The 18,235-nt window shown below is 42.5% G+C and overlaps 1 protein-coding gene across 2 annotated transcripts in view; it reads right to left on the bottom strand.

Moving 5' to 3' along the window:
- The window catches only part of LOC108709967 (spermatogenesis-associated protein 13), a 51,037-nt gene extending 34,803 nt beyond the window's left edge, over positions 1-16,234 (bottom strand). Inside the window, exons 1-2 of one of the 2 annotated variants that reach the window (XM_018250280.2) lie at positions 15,944-16,234; positions 9,304-11,046 (exon numbers count right to left, since the gene is read on the bottom strand). In XM_018250280.2, coding sequence (XP_018105769.1) covers positions 9,304-10,890 — 1,587 coding nt within the window. In that variant the 5' untranslated portion in view covers positions 10,891-11,046; positions 15,944-16,234. The remainder of the gene's footprint in view (positions 1-9,303; positions 11,047-15,943) is intronic. The other variant, XM_018250281.2, reaches the window with a different exon arrangement.
- Between the last annotated feature and the right edge of the window lie 2,001 nt (positions 16,235-18,235).

The following is an 18,235-nucleotide window of genomic DNA, read 5'->3' as shown; positions in this document are numbered from 1 at the left end:
GGCAGAGTCCCCAGCATAGCAGCCGTTGCACTTGCATTTAATCCCCACTGGATCAGAGGGATCAGAAGCCTATTGAGCTGTAAAAGACTAAAAAAAGGTGTAGGGGAAATGCCAAGCCATAAGCCTAGCCCAGACACTGTCAGTTCTATTTGCTTGATTCAGGCCACCCACTCGATTAAGCTTTCTGGCCTAAATAATGCCGTCTACAGCCAGAATGCAATGAGCTTTGCATTAAAAAGCTTCAGCATATTATTTTCCCATGGCAGTTAAAAAAAAATAAAAAAAAAAAAATATATAAATATATATATATATATATATATATATATATATTATATATATATATATATATATATATATATATATATATATATATATATATATACATATGTCTCTACATCCTCCATGTGACCCTCCACTTTCTGTTCGGATTCTGCTCTACATGCCCTGGGTAGGAAGCGATTGGCTGCCTGTGACTGATTGCGATAAACCAATCCCCAGGGACCCCAGTAGAGGTATCCAGGATGCATTTCTTGTCTAAACACAGATGCTCAGTACAGCAGCTATTGCAGTACTAATATAGGACATGACTGCACTATATGGATATCGTTGCTGCGTCACAGTGCTGGGGTTTTGGTTCCAAATCTGCTCAGACGCATGATATACATTGAGTTAGTATGCTGCGAATGGATTTCCCGGGGTACTCTGTAGGGATGCACCGAATCCACTACTTTGGGTTCGGCCAAACCCCCGAATCCTTTGCAAGGGTTCGACCGAATACCGAACAGAATCCTAATTTGCATATGCTAACTAGGGGTGGAAAGGGGAAGACATTTTTTACTTCCTTGTTTTGTGAAAAAAAGTCACACGATTTCCCTCCACACCCCTAATTTGCATATGCAAAATGGGATTTGGTTCGGCCAGGCAGAAGGTTTCGGCTGAATCCGAATCCTGCTGAAAAAGGCCGAATCCCGAACTTAATCCTGGATTCAGTACATGGATACCTGGAATCCTGGATACCTAGTACTCTGGTACTCCGCATTAGGGATGCACCGAATCCACTATTTTGGATTTGGCCGGACCCCCGAATCCTTCTTGAAAGATTCGGCTGAATACTGAACCGAATCCGAATTTGCATATGCAAATTAGGGGTGGGAAGGGGAAACCATCTTTTACTTCCTTGTTTTGTGACAAAAAGTTATGCGATTTCCCTCCCTGCCCCTAATTTGCATATGCAAATTAGGATTTGGATTCGGTTCGGCCAGGCTGAAAAAGGCCGAATCCTGGCCAAATCCCGAACCGAATCCTGGATTCGGTGCATCCCTACTCTGCATACAAGCGGTTTAATTGCCTTCTAATAGGGTTCAAAAGACCTATACAGATATTGGATTCTTTATCTGGAAAGCTCTGAATTACAGGAAGGTCAAGATACACAACAGCACACCCTGACCCTTAGTACAATGCTTCCACCTGGTGATCAATGTCTCCTAAAGGATCGGCACCCTCCAATTTGTAGCAAGTAGATTAGAAGCAGGCACGACAAGGTTGTTACAAGCGGGATAAGCCCTACGTGTTTATTGATTACAAGTGATGTAACATTTCAGGGCAAGCCCCTTCGTCAGACATACCTACTCGGAAATGAGGCAGTGCAATTCTTACAGGATAAAACCAGCGACATCATCAAAATTAGCATATACAACTGATACAAAAGCATTTTTTGTTAGAAAAACCCATGCCATAACGTTGAAATGAAACAATGATTGCCCATAATATAAATTAAAATTCAAAATATCCACTGTCCATAGGAGTTCATATTTTAAGTCTCAGTGAAAAAAGCAAAAGCAGCAAGTCAAGTGTAACAAAAGTAGCCAAGCAAAATTTAGGCTTTACAGGAAACTGAATTGCAACAAAGTAGTCAGCTGTTTTACCCTGTCAGTCAATCTGTCCCTGGTTTATTCAAAATCAATATTCTTTTCTGTGAATCAAATGAAATTTATGTAGCAATTAAAACTTACATCATTTACAAATAGCAAGACGGGTTCAACTCCTCATTATGGCCACATTGGACCTTAGTTTGAAGAGCCCAAATCCAGTAAGACTCGAGCTGTAGAAATACTTTTGCCTTGTCCTGTCCAGCTTTTATTTTTACTTTATCAGTGAACGACGTATAACCTCCAGTCATGAACTATATGAACTATATGACCAAGTCTAATAAGATGATTTTTTTCGAAAAAAGTTATAATGATGAGGAGCTCTTAAAAACTAGGGATATGGGTGGGAAAGGAACGTGCATTCTGTTCGTTTCAGGGTTTATTGGTAATTCAAGAATCGTATTTTAAAATATTGGGGGGACTTACTGCACCACAAGCCTAATCAAACAAATAATTTATGCTTTCAAAGTTGCCCACAGGGGGTCACCATCTTGTAACTTTGTTAAACATCTTTGCAAGACCAAGACTGTGCACATGCTCAGTGTGGTCTGGGCTGCTTAGGGATCGTCATAAATTATCAAAACAGCACAAGTCAAATAATATCTGCCAGAAGCCGATACAGCAAGACTGGTTAATAATCAGAATATACAGACTGCACTGGGTCCTGTGTCATGTAATCTAATGTGGATTTTATAGTTTTTGTATTTTTTATAGGGATGCACCGAATCCAGAATTTGGTTTGGGATTCGGCCAGGATTTGGCCTTTTTCAGCAGGATTCGGATTCGGCCGAATCCTTCTGCCCGGCTGAACCGAATCCTAATTTGCATATGCAAATTAGGAGCGAGGAGGGAAATTTTGTGACTTTTTGTCAGAAAACAAGGAAGTAAAAAATGTTGGTATTCGGTTTGGAATCTTTCATGAAGGATTCGGGGGTTTAGCCGAATCCAAAAAAGTGGATTCGGTGCATCCCTAATTGTTTGATACAAACGTTCTCCAACTCTGCAGAACCATTGGCTGCACCAAAATAATCCTCCAAATAGAATCCCAGTTTATCTGTTTAAATATGGCTCCATGATCTTTGTCCCTGCAGCTGGAACTACAGAGCAGTTAGGGACCGTCTGACAATTCCTATCCACAGCAGTAAATGAAGGGAGAATTTCACTGCATACAGTCAGGCTTATTATAAAAATGGTACACATTGGGGCAGATTTACTAAGCCTCGGGTGAATAATCGGATTTCAAAAAGTTTGAATTTCGAAGTAAATTTTTGGATACTTCGACCATCGAATTGGACTTCGACTTCGATTCGAACGACTCGAATAAAAAGATTGTTCGACTATTCGATAGTCGAAGTTCTGTCTCTTTAAAAATACTTCGAATTCAATACTTCGCCAAGTTAAACCTACCGAATTGCATTATAAGCCTATGGGGACCTTCTACAAGCATTTTCTACGTTTTTGGCATCGAATAAAAATCCTTCAATCGGTCGCTGAAAATCTTTCAAAGCGTTCGATTCGAACGATTTTTATTAGATCGATCGAATGCTTATTTTAAAATCCTTCGAATTCAATATTCGAAGGATTTCAATTCGATGGTCGAATTCGAGGGTTTTAACCCCTCAAAATTCGACCCTTGATAAATACTCCCCTTAAAGTATATTGGAGATAGGTTTCTTTTTCATTAAAGTAAAAATGGGATTTTATTTTTTTGCCTTTATATGCCCTTTAAGTCTGACCCCCAGTATGGCAGGCTCTTCAATTACCATTGTTTTCTTATAGCAGAGCTAAAACGGTGGGGAATTTAGTGAAAGCCAGCAATGTCAATGACAATATTCAGGGGATGCACACTGGCAAATTGGGAGGCACATCCCTGTGTTTAATTGTGGACACTGTAATGGGATTATTTGTGGTGAATGTGTAACACACCCTTTGAAAGGGTTCAAATTACCTGTACGGGGTGTTTTACATGTGACAGTGCTGATGTTATATATTGTTCATGTTGGTTATCTTATGTAAGGCAAACAAGTCGACCTTTAAAGACACGGCTTAAAGGAACAGTAACACCAAAAAATGTAAGTGATTTAAAGTAATGAAAATATTATGTAGTGTTGCCCTGCACTGGTAAAATTGATATGTTTGCTTCAGAAACACTACTATAGTTCATATAAACAAGCTGCTGTGGAGCAATGGCGGAAATTGAAAAACGGCTATATGGCACAGGTTAACTAATGGATAACAGATAACACCATTAGACAAACAGAGCTTATCTGCTGTGTAACTTGAGCTTTTTCTCCTTTGAATGTCTGCCCCCATTGCTACACAGCAGCTTATTTATATAAACAATAGTAGTGTTTCTGAAGCAAACAGCAGTTTTACCAGTGCAGGGCAACACTACATTATATTTTCATTACTTTAAAACACCTATTTTTTATAGGTATGATTCAGCCTCCAATTTCTTCACTTTATTGCTGTAAGATTCAGTAGGTGTCTGTGTTACACCCCATGTGCATAATTCAAGGAAAAATATAGAATCAATACAGCTCCAGGCAGTAATTTTCAACTGCAATGTGTTTTATTCAGCAGTGCAGGCACACTAGTTACTGTTCCTTTAATGAACATAAGTCCACCATCTGAAATTACCAACCAACCCAAGGAGGATGAGAGTACAAATAAGAACCAAGGGCTTGATAGTAGTTACAAAAAAAGAAAAGAAACTACATTTGCAAAACATTTTTTTTTTTAAACAGCCTTAGGGTGTCCCAAGTAAGATGGCAGATACTTGAAAAAGTAAAAATAAAAGTTGGACAGGAGAAGGCAAAAGTATTACTTCAGCATGAGTCTAACTGGATTTAAGCTCTTCTGTGGGCATAATTAGTGATGGGCGAATTTATCGCTGGCGAAAATGCGCCGGCGTCCATTTTTCTTGACGCTGGCAAATTCTTGCTGCGGTTTCGCAAATTTATTCAGCGGTGGTGAATTGCGGGGATTCGCGCCTGCCAAATAAATTCGCCCTTCACTAGCCATAATGAGGAGTTTAACCTGTCTTACTATTTGTAAATGATGTAAGTTTTAATACTGTATTAATTGTTACTCACATAAATGTCTTTTGATTCACAGAGAAGAATATGGATTTTGAATAAACCAGGGACAGATTTCCCATCTCGACTGACCGGGTAAAACAGCTAATAACTACTTTATTACAATACGGTTTCCCATAAAGCTTTCATTTTGCTTGGCTTCTTTTGTTACATATGACTTGCTACTTTTGCTTTTTGGATATTTTTAATTTGATTTATATTATGGACAATCATTATTTCACTTTGACCTTATGGTATGAGTTTAGGTATCAAAACATTTTCTTTATCAATTGTATATGCTTATTTTGATGATGTCACTGGTGTTCTCCTAGAAGAATTGCACTGCCTAATTTCTGAGTATTTCTAACGAAGGGGCTTGCCCCGAAACGTTAGATCACTTGTGCCGGTTTCCAATCTTCTTGCTGAATTACGGGAAGCCCGTCTCCCTTTGACTCCATTTTCATCAAATAATTACATTTCACAAGAATTATTCCCTTTATTTCTGTACAAATAAAACAGTACCTTCTTCTTGAACCAGACCAAGATCTAATGAATCCTTTTATTAGAGGCAAAACAAGCCTATTCAGTTTATTTAATATTCATATTATTTTTTTTAGTAGACAAGGTATGAAAAGATCTGTTATCCAGAAAACTCAAGGTCCCAATGATTCTGGATAACAGGTATTCCTGTATAAAGTATCCAGTAAAAAATATGGGTTGTTCATCACAGAATACCTTTCCATTGGACTCTAAATATTCCCCTGAAAGAGCAGAGAGGCAATAAGTACAGTTTACAGGGATGACATACAGGGTTTGAGTTCATTTGGCTACTCCCTGTTGTTTAATATCGTGAGTAGTAAGTATTTGTGCAGCCGGCATCCTCTTTATATCTTTATTAGCTCTAGATAAGGACTAGGTGGGCAAAGGTGCTCTAATCGGCACACCCCCTCTTTGCAGCTTTGCTTTCCTGCAGGTATGTTCAAACTTAAGGGAACATTGCCTTTCCTTATCCCCCATAGATAATCTACAAGTCCATATGTACACTGAAGGAAGCAATAAAAAGAGATATGCAAAAAGAATTATATTATGCCTTTGTATCTCAGTTTCAAAAGTTAAAATAACACAAGGCAGGACATTAGTAAGGTTTAGAAGAATCCTAGAATGACATACATTGATCTATTTACACTTATTTATAGGTAGGAGATCGGCAGTGTCCGGGAATTCATTCACCCGGTTCCAGATAAGATAGCGAAGTGTCATTTTAAAAACAAAACATTGTCACGCAATAAAGCTCACTCATTGAAGTCACACCATTTACAGCATGTACAATTCATTATTAACACACAGAGGGTGAAGAATAAAATTAGATTCTGCATTCAAACGGGAGTGATTACATCAACACACAAAGCTAAAGCTTCCTTGGCTTGTGTATGTAGAATACAGTATTATATTCTGCAGAAGAGCTTGAATAGGCTCAGCCTTAATCTAATGCTGCTGATGCAGATTCAAGGAAATCGGTATAAAGGGTTTGCAGCTGCCCTAAAATAGTTGCGGTAACCCTGTCCCTTCCCAGAGATGATTATCCCACTGTTACTATAGGCACCATCTCTTCCTACTATACCTGTTATCCCACAGTCACACTCCCTTCCCAGAGACTATTATCCACTGTTACTATAGGCACCATCTCTCCCTACTATACCTGTTATCCCACAGTCACACTCCCTTCCCAGAGACTATTATCCCACTGTTACTATAGGCACCATCTCTCCCTACTATACCTGTTATCCCACAGTCACACTCCCTTCCCAGAGACTATTACTAACTGTTACTATAGGCACCATCTCTCCCTACTATACCTGTTATCCCACAGTCACACTCCCTTCCCAGAGACTATTATCCCACTGTTACTATAGACACCATCTCTCCCTACTATACCTGCTATCCCACAGTCACACTCCCTTCCCAGAGACTATTATCCACTGTTACTATAGGCACCATCTCTCCCTACTATACCTGCTATCCCACAGTCACACTCCATTCCCAGTGACTATTATCCCCACTGTTACTATAGACACCATCTCTCCCTACTATACCTGCTATCCCACAGTCACACTCCCTTCCCAGAGATGATTATCCCACTGTTACTATAGGCACCATCTCTCCCTACTATACCTGCTATCCCACAGTCACACTCCCTTCCCAGAGACTATTATCCCACTGTTACTATAGGCAATATCTCTCCCTACTATACCTGCTATCCCACAGTCACACTCCCTTACCAGAGACGATTATCCCACTATTACTATAGGCACCATCTCTCCCTACTATACCTGCTATCCCACAGTCACACTCCCTTCCCAGAGACTATTATCCCACTGTTACTATAGGCACCATCTCTCCCTACTATACCTGCTATCCCACAGTCACACTCCCTTCCCAGAGACTGTTATCCCACTGTTACTATAGGCACCATCTCTCCCTACTATACCTGCTATCCCACAGTCACACTCCCTTCCCAGAGACTATTATCCCACTGTTACTATAGACACCATCTCTCCCTACTATACCTGCTATCCCACAGTCACACTCCCTTACCAGAGACGATTATCCCACTATTACTATAGGCACCATCTCTCCCTACTATACCTGCTATCCCACAGTCACACTCCCTTCCCAGAGACTATTATGCCACTGTTACTATAGGCACCATCTCTCCCTACTATACCTGCTATCCCACAGTCACACTCCCTTCCCAGAGACTGTTATCCCACTGTTACTATAGGCACCATCTCTCCCTACTATAACTGCTATCCACAGTCACACTCCCTTCCCAGAGACTATTATCCCACTGTTACTATAGACACCATCTCTCCCTACTATACCTGCTATCCCACAGTCACACTCCCTTCCCAGAGACTATTATCCCACTGTTACTATAGGCACCATCTCTCGTTACTATACCTGCTATCCCACAGTCACACTCCCTTCCCAGAGACTATTATCTACTGTTACTATAGGCACCATCTTTACCTATACAACATCTGAAACCCCAAATAATGAAAAAAATATTTTATAAGCTGGAAGTAAATACCTAAAAAAACTTCCAAATTCCCTGTTACTGGGTGCATGTAAGTGACCAGACTTTATACACTGTAAGGTGGTAGCTAGGTTTTCCTTTACTCACCAGGTGGCTGGGATAAATCCTTTTCCTAGCTTGCAGGATGGCATCCATGGCTCACACAGAAAGTTATTGCCTTACAGCAGTTGCCCGCCAAGGAACGACATTTAGCATGATCTCTGTGGCGCCTAATACACAATTCTGCTTTTTTTACTAAGACTTAAACACTTGAAGATTCTCCCTCAGTGAAAAAACTGAAATAGAATTCTCAGCATAAGGTTTTGCAACTATGCTTTACATTTGCAATCAGACTTCCTTCCTAATTTCTCAACACATTCATTGACTCTCAGCACCACGCTCATGTCATGTCTAGAAACACAAGTGCAAACCTCAGAGCCAATAGTAAGAAACTAGAAGCTCAGTGGCACAAACCACACAGCTACACAAGGGCACCCTAAGCAATGCTATGGGCTCTTTTATCTGGAAGTCCAATATTCAGAAAGTTCCAAAATAAGGCACTCTATTCTCACAATACCCTTTTTCAAATAAACAATTCAATGATCCTATCTAAGAGGCATAAATTCATATTGGTGTAACAATCCTGCCATTCATATCACTGGTTAAAGACACGGGGTGTTAGAGGGGTAGCGAAGTGGCATTTTCTCTGCCAGCGGAGCAACTTCACAGTCATTTTCTATGTGAATTTTCCGGGTGTAAAAAAACTGAAAATTTACAACTGTCCCTTATGCCTGTTTTGACCACAAGAGGGCAGCAGCACAACAAAAGTAACCCTAGTATAATTCCTGCTGCGTTAAGTATTGGTACTTGCTTTTTTCATGTGATGCAATTCATTACAGTCAGTATTTCCAATACTTTATTTTTTCCCCCCAATACAATTGCGTGCGGAGATAGAGCTGCACTATTACACACCCACCCTAAAAATTCCACTTGCTGGGGGAAATGCCTGCTTCAGATTAACTGAATAACACATAATTCAATTCTAATACTGTGTGAGGAATTGTAATTGTTGACAGTTTTACCCAGAATCTATATGAACAGTCCACTAAATCTGTGCTGCACTTAACAATAAAGCTTTAGCAACCAGCACATTGTCAGAACTTCAAGTGTAACTTATATAAAGTGGTGCCAAACAAACAAAAGGATCTAATCTTATTCTTACCTCTTCTCGTTTCTCTTCACTGACCGCATTGAGACTCAGCTGAGAGTGGCTGCTGATTCCACTATCTTCATTGCCATCGTCATAGAAAGTCAGTTTTGCAGAGTCTTTAAAGGACGCAGGGCTCTTCTCAAGCTTAGGAGCAGCTGGTTCTGTTCTTTCATCACTTTCCATTGAGCTCAGTGACAAAGTGCTGTGGTTTTGGCAATGGATGGAAATGGCTGATTTGTACAGTTCCATACTGGGGCTCTGAGGCTTAGGAGCAGTGGGTCTTACAGGGGTACCAGAGGCAGATGGAGTGTGAGGTTTTGGTTCCTCACTGTCTGCATAGAAAACCTCATTATCCAACTGTTGCATGCTACTGCTTGTATCAGATTTATTAGAGGGTTCCGTACAGAGGCTTTCAGCACACTGCCAACTTTCTGCAGATTTCCCTTGGGCTTCAGAGTCCGGATAATCCATGTTGGAATCAGTATAGCTAAGACGACATACAGCCAGAGGAACTGGGGAGGGGGCATTAAGATTGGACCTCTGTCTCTCGGTGTCTGCACTGTTGGACACTCTCCTGGAGTAATCATCATGCAAACGACTATTTGGCCTACTTCTATGGGATTCCTCAGGGGCCGGGGATGTGCACCTACTCCCCTCTCTTTTCCAATGCCCATCAGTGACATTGCTCATTATTTTCAATACCCGGTCAAAGTCTTTTGCCCTAATGGGGCTTCTCCATCGCTTTGACCTTCTTTCTGGAGTTGTGGCCATTCTGTCGGAATCTGGAGAAGTGCTAAGTGACGCCTTTTGTACGATTTCTTTCTCGCTGTTGGACTTGATGTCCGTTAGATTGGAGGTAGATTTCCGCTTGAACGAGCTCTTTTTGAGGAAATGCAAGTTGTCCGTACTTTTACTCCGCCTGTAAATAACCTGACTGCCTTTTAAGTCTTTCACTATGATTTCACAGTTACTGTGCTCGTGGCCAACTGGTGATAAGGGTCTGAGGGGGCTTTGTGAGGAACAAGCTTTGCCTGTATCCGATAAGTTAATACGGCCAGATCCGTAGGCGCGCCTGATGCTGCGAGATCTATGAGTGCTCCTCAAGAAGGAGTTATCGCTTTCCTCTGCATCTGATCCGTCAGACTGTAACCCATCGGTCAGATTATATCCATCCTGCATGGATTTTGATATAGGTATTCTGCAGGGCGTATACTTCTGACACTCAGTCTCTGGGTCACTTATAATATTAGCATTTTCTTTTGCTTGGATTCCCTGTAGAACAGACGACTTGAGTTTCTTGAAGGAGCCCATCTTTCTCAAGGAAGACAAAGCATTCCACGTCGATGAGTTGCCCGCAGCCATCATGGAACGAGGGCGGTCATTATTCAAGTTGGTCCGTTGTTTTGAGGTGGTAAAAAAGTACACAAGCTTAGAAGAGTTCTGATTATCATTGTGCAGATCCTCTTGGTTGGTGCTGGGTTCTCCACCATGGTTGGTCCCATCAGCTAAAGTTCTCGAGTCAACATTATCAACAGCCTGAGAATGAGCTATTGTGCCATTCTCACAGCCATTACAAAGTGACGTCATACTCTCAACCATGTGAGCATCTGGGTAGGGACAATCTCAGGTTCAGAAACAATAAGCCGTATTCACAGATTGTCTCGAGATCCAGGCTGTCATTGGCTGGACCTCTTTTATGCCTCGTCTTTACATCTATTGTCTGTGGAACTCCATAGGTCACTCTTCTGCTTGCCCCTGTAAAACAAAGTGAGCGAGTAGTGAGTCTTTGTTTCTATTAAGAGTAGGTTGTCAAGACTTCAGCTGGAGACATCCTTAATGGAGGCTGGGCATGTCATCCAGAAAATAATGTACTTTTAAGGCACAGAAAAATAGAATTTAAAAAAGTCCCTTTTGAAGTTGCCGGCATCTGTCTCTCACAGGGTCAGTCCTATTGTAACAGTTTAATAGAGATAAACACACTTTTATCAATTTGTTATCATACCAAGGTGCAGGGGTTTTAAAAAGGGCTGATTTATAAATGTATAAATGTAATGTATGGAGAAGCAGTTAAAGGAGAACTACAGCTTAACAAAAACGTAGTCTAGAAATGAATGTTGGGTTATGTACCAGCCCAAGGCAACCACGGCCTTTAAACAGGGAAGGTCTGAGTCTCCAAAGATGCCCCAGTAGCTCCCCATCTTCTTTTCTGCTGATTCACTGCACATGCTCTGTGTTGATCAGCCCTGTGGCATCAGCTCATATAGCAGACAAACCCGTTTTCTGCATGATGGTTTCCAACGACCCCTAAGCTTAGCTCAGCTGCCCAAAGCACACTGAGCATGTGCAGTGCCCCTGGCACTTAAAAGATAGCCTAACAAGACCCAAGATGGGAAACTCAACTTTGAAAGGACTGATCATTACTGTTCTAGAGCTGCTGAACCTCTGGGTTGGTACAGTTTGCTCAGCATATAAAATATAGTATTTCTTCAGTTTTAGGCTAGCTTTACTAAATGAGTTGAAAAGACAAAAAAAAAAAAAAAAAAAAAGGAAAAAAGCAGCCAATACATCCTAAATAAAAATATGAATGCCTTGTACACTTCTTATATGAGTATTTTTGGCTGGGTTATTTTTAGAGTGGGTAAAGCCAAAGCGTTTCACTGGATGGAAATTTTGGGAGAGAATCCAAAGCACAACATTTCCAGATTTTTCAATGAAAGGTGCTCTGTGTGCAAGATTATCCTATGGGAAATGCTTGGCTGATTAATAGACTAGAATTTAAATTCTGGCAGCCAGGACCCAAGGTAAATGCACAGAGATTAAGCTACACGCTCGCATATTTATTCTGCTACTGGGAAAGGCAAAACGAGAGCCAAGACTCCGCTCAACCAGAGGCTGGAGGTACAATAACAGGAGTTTGATTTATTTCCCAAGCAGGAGCTGTTAATCAGTTACGTTGCCAGGTAATGCTCCCAAGCATTACAGCACCTAGCCCTACTATACACCAACCACAACACAAATCTGTTCTTACAGCTCTGCCCACAGCCACTTCCATGAACGGCACATAGCTCCACTAGACCCAGGAGTCCCCAACCTTTTTTACTCATGAGCCACATTTATGTACAAAATATGTTGGAGAGCAACAGGAGCATGTAAAAAGTCCCTGGGGCTTCCAAATAAGGGCTGCGATTGGGTTTTGGTAGCCCCTATGTGGACTTGCAGCCAACAGGAGGATCCGTTTGGCAGTATACATCTTTTTTATGCAACTAAAGACTGCTTTTAAACCAGGGATTCAAAAACAGCACCTGCTTGGAGGCCACTGGGAGTAACATCTAATGCAGGGATCCCCAACCTTTTGAACCCATGAGCAACATTCAGAAGAAAAAGCAGCTGGGGAGCAACACAAGCATGAAAGATGTTCTTGAGGTGGCAAATAAGGTCTGTGATTCGCCATTTGGTAGCCCCTATGTGGATTGTCAGCCTACACTGAGACTCTGTTTGGTAGTGCACCTGGTTTTTATACAACCAAAACTTGCCACCAAGCCTGGAATTCAAAAATAAGCACCTGCTTTGAGGCCACTGGGAGCAACATCCAAGGGGTTGGAGAGCAACATGTTGCTCACGAGCTACTGGTTGGGGATCACTGATCTAATGGGTCGAGGAGCAACACGTTGCTCGCAAGCTACTGGATGGGAATCACTGCTTTAGAGCATTTGTTCCAACCACAGTTTGCGGAAAGGAAGCTTCTGTGGGTTATCCAACTGTCATTTCTCAGGGCAAAGTCCACAAGAAGTAAATATTGGGACCTGTTCTCCATATGGATACATAATACAGATGTGTTTCAGTATGGCAGTTGGCACATGCATTCATTTCTATGGACATTTATGTTGTTTCCTACAAGACCTATCAACATATTACCACTAAGTTGCCTTGAGCTCCTTGGGGATGTGATGATCAAGGGGAGCTGGTTAGGACTTGGTCTTTCAGAAGACATGCATATATTAGTTATGGCAATGGCTTCCAACCCTATATATCAATATATCATGTCTGGCATGGCTGTTCCTCTCCAGCTATCTCGGGATGCTAAAATCGACAGCTCCAAATCAGAAGTAGAAGCGGAGCTAGAGAAGTGGGGGGTCCCTAGCAATGCAGCAGGGGGAAGGGATTTTGAACTCCTTTTGCCTTTATAAGGACACAGACCCTATCACTGACATCTTATAGCTTTATAATTCACAAGAGCCGCAAATAACCAGTAAAATACACACTTATAAATGGTGCTTAGTGATGTCATCATTATAGTGATGTCACCTTGGTCACATGAAACTTGAGCATGTAGAAAATGAGGATGTTAGATGTCTGTGGGCCTTTATATTGTCATGGAACTCACCCCATATTCTTATATTTTAAAGTAGGGGGCACATTTTTCCTTATATCAGCGGCGTAACTAGATGTTACTGGGCCCCACAGTAAATTCATTTTAGGGCACCCCACATATTCAGAGGTTGTCCTATTTTACCAATATATATTGAAATTGATCATTAATTATGGCCTTATGGGCCCCCCTATACCTCCTGGGTCCCTCTGCTTCCTCTGTAGTTACGCCCCTGCCTTATATTTATCTTTTGGAGGGTTCATATAGTATTAAATTAAAGACAGAAGCAAAGGAATATTGAATTACTTAGGACAGAGGAAGAGTCAGAGCAGTGACCTCCGTTCTTGAGCCAGGGCTGATCATGCCGCCTGCAAGCCACTTATCCTTAGACACATTTGCAAATCCTAAGCAAAATAGTTTCACGTATTGGGGATTTTTGAAACTAATTAAAGAAAAAAAAAAAAAGAGAATCTCAGCGCATTGGAGGTGCTGCAGGGTGAGAAGAAGTGGGTGCCCCATGTTGAAGTGCCATCCGATGGGTCATTTGCATGTTTGTGGACTAGAAACCCGTCACTTATATGCTAATAAGAGCCAGTAAGCAGCACAAAAGCCTTTTAGGCTGGGAAAGCCTTTGTCTGGTCCTTGCGGCTGGTTTCTGGGCTAAGCATGGGAATTTGGGCAAACAGGAAGTGAAGCCGCTTAGCAACAAGAGAAGCTGGGAAGATGCACAGTGGGATTAGTAGGGGGGTGGCCGGCACACACTTCAATGCTTGGGACAAGAAGTCTTCCCAGGCTTAAGAGACTTATTCCCCCGGCTGTTCCCTATCAAGTGCCGAGTAATCCAGTCCCCAAACCAGAAGGACCCGCTGCTCCTTTTCATGAATTTATTCTTTCAGCTCAAGTAGTAGATCTATAGGAACAAGGGGAACAGAAGTGCTCAGGACTGAAAGCTTTCTGTAATTGTGCAGAATGAGAGACAGCAATGCGTTTAACCCACTAACTATGGGCAGCGATTCCAATCCGGCAGTTTTTCCTACTATTAAACAACAGCAACTGCCAACACTGATCAGCATGGCAACTGGCAACTCTACACTCTGCTCTAGGAGCTAGTTAACCCTGTGTGTGCAGGATAGTGCCTGTACTATGCAGCCTTCCTGATCCACCAGCAGAGAGCTCCCAGCAACAGGTGTAACGCCGGCACCTGGATAAAGACAAACTCCCAGAATCCCTGTGTGAGCTCCTGTCACCCGGCCAGTTAAGGCAGCAATTCAGTGAAGGGTCACACAAGTATAACTCCCAGCAACCTCTATAAAGTGACCCTTTAAAGACACTTACTGGGGTGCTGTTAGCTCCTACAGATGCAGCAATGTAATTTATAGGATGCACTAGAGTGTAAGCTCACCTGCTAAACAGCGCTTAAGGCACATTTTTAGTGTGCCCCCCCCTCAAGCACACCAGTTGGTTGGGGGTTAATGTTGGGGGTGCAATGGATTATCTTATTTGGTAGAGGACAGGCAGGGGTTCAGGGCTGATGATAGGTGTGCAAACGAATGCTAGCTTACCTGGCACAGCACAAACACACACAGGGTCTGAGCAAATGATGGAGGCTGCAATAGATTGTTAGCTTATTGGGTTAGGAGACACATAGGGGTGCAGTGCTAGTGATGGGGTGCAATAGATTGTTAGTTTATTGGGTTAGGAGACACATAGGGGTGCGGTGCTAGTGATGGGGTGCAATAGATTGTTAGTTTATTGGGTTAGGAGACACATAGGGGTGCGGTGCTAGTGATGGGGTGCAATAGATTGTTAGCTTATTGGGTTAGGAGACACATAGGGGTGCGGTGCTAGTGATGGGGTGCAATAGATTGTTAGCTTATTGGGTTAGGAGACACATAGGGGTGCAGTGCTAGTGATGGGGTGCAATAGATTGTTAGCTTATTGGGTTAGGAGACACATAGGGGTGCAGTGCTAGTGATGGGGTGCAATAGATTTGTAGTTTATTGGGTTAGGAGACACATAGGGTGCGGTGCAGTGCTAGTGATGGGGTGCAATAGATTGTTAGCTTATTGGGTTAGGAGACACATAGGGGTGCGGTGCTAGGGTGCAATAGATTTGTAGTTTATTGGGTTAGGAGACACATAGGGTGCAGTGCTAGTCATGGGGTGCAATAGATTGTTAGCTTATTATTGGGTTAGGAGACACATAGGGGCAATGGGCAGGGATCAGAGCAGTACTAGTCACACAAGTAAAATACATCAGGGCTACACTCAGCAGTTCCTCTACCTGTTCCAGCAGCTCCTCGCTCGCTACACGCAGTCCCGGGTCAGTTCGGAGGCTACAGGAGTCTCTACATCAGCCGCGACCCCCAGACACATCGCTCGGATAAACAGAACTAAATCCACGTGCAAAAGTCCAGGCTGTTTGTCCGGGTCCAATGGAGGGAATAAATAGCTGAGGTAAATCCGAGAGGAGTCGGAGAAGCAGCAGCGCCCAGTCCCAATACAAGTGAAGCAGCAGCAGCAGCAGATCAGCGCGAGTAGATGAGGGAGGGGCGAGGGGTTGAGCTCGGGGAGAGGAGGGGTCGGAGGCGCCGCGGGAGGGGGAAGCACTTGCTGCTGGGGGAACAATACCGATACAGACCCTCACTCACTTACTCACTCACTCACTTACTCACTCACCCACTCACTCACAGCCCGAGGCGGCGGGATCAGATGATCAGAGAACAATCAATAGGCCTCTCCCCGCCGACCCCACTGTGTGTGGCTTCCAGGTTAGAGGTCTCTGCTACTGTACAGACTCTCCGGCTGCACCTCAGGCTCTAGTTCAAGGGACAGTTATGTCCAAAGTGACACCTCCTACTTTTCATGAATATAATTCTGAGAATAAATATGGGGGTCACACCAGACACAGGGCACCTACCTGCTGAGCCAAGGATTACACCTGGGGGTCCCCTACAAATAGAATAGCCCCCAGCTAGATCTATATCTGTATAAGAGGAAAGGGGTGCAGGGTGGGGGACACATGGGGGGACACAAGTTTTATCCTACTGGAAACAGCAGTGCCATCCAGATACAGGCAGGGCCGGATTTACATAGCGGGCACCCCAAGGCCTACTGTCATTTATAGCCTGTCCCCTCCCTTTTATTTGCTCAAATTTTCATCATTGGGACCAAAGCAATGGGGATTGGTGCACAGGAAATTTAAAAAAATTTAAAAAACTTACATTTTAAAAACTATTTTATCTACTGTGCAAAAAGATTGGGGATTGGCGCAAAGGATATTAAAAAAAACTATTGTATCTCCTGCACATCCTTGGTGGCCTCTCCACAAATCCGGGCCCTCATGCAGGTCTGGACTGGGAATCAAAAACTCCAATTACACAGAGACCCAAACAGCACCCCCCACTAGCCTAAAAAATAATGAGTGTCTGGCATTTTACAGCAGCCTCCCTGGTATTTGTCAGAACCTACAGATTGCCAGTTTGGGCCTGCTGCCATATTTCAGAGCCTTCCCTATAACAGATTTTTGGATAATACATTTTATCAGGAGTCAATTAATCTGCCTGTATTGTGGAGTGTGGGTAGTGATGGGCGAACCTCTCCCATTTCAGTTGACCACAAAATTTGCGAATTTCCCGCAAAATTTGCGAAACGTCGAAAAATCGTGAAATCTGAAAGTTCCCGAAAAAATCTTGAAAATCGTAAGTTTTCACTCAAAAATCGTGAAATTAGAAGAATTCCACTCAAAAATCGTGAAATTTGAAGGATTTCACTCAAAAATCTTGAAATTTGAAGGTTTTCACAAAAAAATCTTGAAAATCGGACGTTTCACTCAAAAATCTTGAAATTTGAAGGTTCTCACTAAAAAATCTTGAAAATCTGACATTTTCACGAAAAAAATCATGAAAATCGGAAATTGACGCGGGCGAATTTTCTCCGGTGAATTTTCACTGGTGATTAGCAAATTTATGCGCTGCCGACGAACCGCAGAAATTCGCAGCAAATTTGTGCCAGGCAAATTTATTCACCCATCACTAATGGGCCGATTCACAAAGGGTCGAATATCGAGGGTTAATTAACCCTCGATATTCGACTGGGAATTAAAATCCTTCGACTTCGAATATCAAAGTCAAAGGATTTTAGCGCAAATAGTAAAAATCCTTCGATTCGAAGGATTTTAATTCAACGATCGAAGGAATAAACTCGATCAAAAAAACTTAGGAAAGCCTATGGGGACCTTCCCCATAGGCTAACATTGAGTTCGGTAGCTTTTAGATGGCGAACTAGGGGGTCGAAGTTTTTTCTTAAAGAGACAGTACTTCGACTATCGAATGGTCGAACGATTTTTAGTTCGAATAGTTCGATTCGTAGTCGAATGTCGTAGTAGCCCATTCGATGGTCTAAGTAGCCCAAAAAACACTTTGAAATTCGAAGTTTTTTTACTTCAAATCCTTCACTCGAAGTTAGTGAATCGGCCCCTAAGTGTGGGGGGTAAACCCAAGCACCCTGTGGAAACCCACACGGACACAGGGAGAACACAAAAACTGCTTGCAAATGTCAACCGGGTCCCTGGCTA

The sequence above is a fragment of the Xenopus laevis genome, chromosome 2S, assembly GCF_017654675.1.
Source record: "Xenopus laevis strain J_2021 chromosome 2S, Xenopus_laevis_v10.1, whole genome shotgun sequence".
NCBI lineage: Eukaryota > Metazoa > Chordata > Amphibia > Anura > Pipidae > Xenopus > Xenopus laevis.
This window is presented reverse-complemented; position numbering and strand designations above follow the sequence as displayed.